The sequence below is a fragment of the Phaseolus vulgaris genome, chromosome 11, assembly GCF_000499845.2.
Source record: "Phaseolus vulgaris cultivar G19833 chromosome 11, P. vulgaris v2.0, whole genome shotgun sequence".
Classification (NCBI taxonomy): Eukaryota; Viridiplantae; Streptophyta; class Magnoliopsida; order Fabales; family Fabaceae; genus Phaseolus; species Phaseolus vulgaris.
This window is the reverse complement of record NC_023749.2, coordinates 29,956,120-29,959,387: the sequence shown is the minus strand read 5'-3', so window position 1 is coordinate 29,959,387 and position 3,268 is coordinate 29,956,120. Positions and strand designations below refer to the sequence as shown.

At 33.3% G+C, this 3,268-nt stretch overlaps 1 protein-coding gene across 1 annotated transcript; it reads right to left on the bottom strand.

Moving 5' to 3' along the window:
- Nucleotides 1-638: 638 nt before the first annotated feature.
- On the bottom strand, nt 639-1,019 carry LOC137839021 (uncharacterized). Its single transcript, XM_068648151.1, has one exon. It carries the CDS (start codon nt 1,017-1,019, stop codon nt 639-641), a length of 381 nt encoding a protein of 126 aa, XP_068504252.1.
- Nucleotides 1,020-3,268: the final 2,249 nt, after the last annotated feature.

Here is a 3,268-nt window from a genome sequence, read left to right as displayed (position 1 = left end):
GGTGTGGCCCATTTTCATGCAGTAATGATAAATTTCAACCGGTTGTTTCGACAAAACAATAGGTTGTTTTTTAAAGAAACTTGAAAAAGGTTTGTTCTTGATTTTTGGATTAAACCCCAACCCAGCCTTGCCGAAAACACAGTTTTGAGAAGCAAGAACAGTTTCAAGATTCTATTAGCCTTAGGGAAACTTGTCCACAATTTTTAAAAGATAATGAACTTTCAATTGAAGAGATTCACGGTTTTCACAAAAGCTAGAATCAACACACTCGCAAGAAGAGTTTTGATAAATCATTTCCAAAGTTTCAAAATCAGTTTTTGAATGGTTAAACTCTTCTTCCAAAGTCTTGACTCGATTTTCCAACCAGTTGTTTAAACCTTTCAACTGGTTGTTCAAAAGGGTCAACCTATTAGCTTCTTAATGAGTCACTTTGAAGGCCTCAAGAAGTTGGCTATAATTTCAAACATTAATGGAAAAGCTTGAACTTACACTGCTTGATTCAGATTCTTCCTTGGCCATGAAACAAAGATTGGCTTCCTCATCATCTTTTGATGAAGAACTTGAAGATGAATCATCATTGTATGTTCTTCTTTATTTTCCTTTCTTCTTATACTTCTTGTGACCTCCTTTTTCTTTGCTCACATTGCTTGGAAACCCAGCCTTGATGTGTCCTTGTTTACCATATCCAAAACAAGTGTAGTTGTAGAATTAAATTCATTAACATTCTTGTTATTGTACCTGTTTGATAGCTGGTTTTTGTCCTTGTTGTTCTTCACATCAATTGTGCTTTTGTGGGTAACCTCAAGGATGTCCCACATCTCTTTTGCAGACGCACATTTTGAGACCTTGAAAAATTCATAAGAATTCAAAGCAGAAGTGATGATGTTCTTGGCAATGCAATCATATTGAGACCAAGGTTTTTTAGAAAAAACTTTATCTTTTTCAAGCATAGGAATAAAAGGGCCATTTACAATAGCATCCCAGATTCCTCTATCAATTGATTCAACAAAGATTTTCATTTTAACCTTCTAGAATTGATAATTCAGTCCACAAAACAGAGGTGGCCTGTTTATTGAAGTACCCTCCCCAAAGGGTAGTTTTTCATCCATTTAAAAAAGGTTTAGGATCGAAAACTTAAATGAGTTTTAAGAACCTAACTCTTGATGCCAATTGTTAGAATTATAGGGCTTAAACAAGAGGGGTGTTGAATTTTTTTTGAAATATTTTCTTAAGTATTGAAGGTAAAGTGAAAAGCTATATAGAATTAATAAACGGAAAATTTGTCCAGCCAAATATAAAACTGTTTTTAAGCTTGATGTAGAAAATCAACCTGTTGATTTTACGAAACAATCATTTTTTTTTATCAGTAGTTTATAAAAACATAGTTAAAGTTGTTTAAAGAGTGTAAGGATAGGGAGATTCACACATAATGGTTATACTAGTTCAATCTTAATAGAGAGCTACATCCAGTCCTCAGAAACCACTGAGAATTCACTATGTAATCAACCCTAGATTACAAGCTACGCACACCAATAGTGATCTTGAACCCTTCAAGAACACACACCACTCCTTGGAAAAAACGACACCAAGAATGTTGATCTTGATCCCCACAAGAACACGAAACACTTCTTGGCAACACAAGTACAGAAATACAATTATGAAGGAAGAAAGGAATAGAATACACCTGGGAAAATAACAAGGGCAACGTTCAGAATACAAGACCCAATCCTATTCCACATTTGAGATGATCCAAAAGCTCTTTGAAAACTGGAAAACTGTTTTTGATTGATCTCTCTCACTTTGTTAATTCATAGGAGCGTAAAGCAACCTTTTTATCTTTCAATCTAATGGTTAAAATAGTTAAAACAAAAAAACCAAAAGTTGTTAGAATCATTTAAAACAGAAAAATCACTTCACAAAATTTTGTTAAGGTTTTCAGAAAAACAATCGATTGATTTATCAAAACAATCGATTGATTTTTGTTTGAGAGCAAAGGCAAAGGCAAAGCTTTTCCAAAGCATTTTAAAATACACTAAGTGTCAAACAACCTGTTGATTCGAAATTTCAACTTGTTGAAATTTGTTTGCCAACAAAGGCAAAGACAAAGCTTTTCCAAATCATTTTAAAATCCACTAAGTGTCAAACAACTTGTTCATTCAAAATTACAACCTGTTGAAATTTAACTTCCTTTTAGAAAACCCATCTTTTCAAAAGGTTAAAGATTCAAATAAACTTGGATCATCGTAAGGAGTGCATTAACAAGTTTCAAACAACTAGACAACACACATACACACACAACAGCAAGGTCTTCAAGCTTTCCACTTGGATTTAGAGACATCAAAGCATCTTGTTCAACAATAACTTTTAATGTGTATGAGGTTGAAGAGGACCAAAAGGTTAAGTTAGCTTCCCTAGAATTTAAGGACTATGCCATGCAATGGTGGCATTAAACTGTAATGGACATTGGGCTAAACAAGAGGCCAACCATGGTCTCTTGGAATAATTTAAAATTATGCATGCATGTGCGGTTTGTTCCTCCTTTTTATAGGAAGGAACTCTTGTTGAAGCTCCAACGGCTTCAACAAGGATCTAGGAATGTAAACGAGTATTTTAAAGATTTATAAGTAACTTTGAGTAGAATTGATTTCCATGAAAGTGAAGAATCAAAGATTGCTAGATTTGTGAGTGGATTACGACGAGAAATACAAGTTGTTGTAGAATTGTCTGAGTATATTTCTTTACAAAAATTGGTTCACCTAGCCATCAAGGTTGAATCACAAGTTTTGAAGAAAAATTCTTTTAAAAATACTTATAATGATGGCTTTTACAAATCTTCTTGGAAGGGGAAAAACAAATTTCAAAACCAAGATTCTCCTTCCAAATTCGAGAAAGAAACCACCCCACATCATAAAGATTCTAAAGATAAACCTTCTACTCCTAAATCACTCACCAAAATCTGAAGTAAAAAATGCTTTAAATGTCTAGGTTTTAAACACATTGTTTCTATTTGACCAAGTAAAAGAACAATGATGGTTAAAGGGGGGATAGTCGTGAGTGATCGTAGTGTTGAGATTATTAGAGTCTAAGTTCAAGAGGGGGGTGAATTGGACTAATAAAATTTTTGGAAAGAATGCAATTTAAGAAATCCTGACAGAAAAAGAACAGATTGGTTTAGTGAAAGACAAATTTATTTCTTGATTTTAAGATGCAGTTTCAGAAATATAACAGATTGGTTTTAGAATCAAAAAATTTATTTCTTTATCAGTTT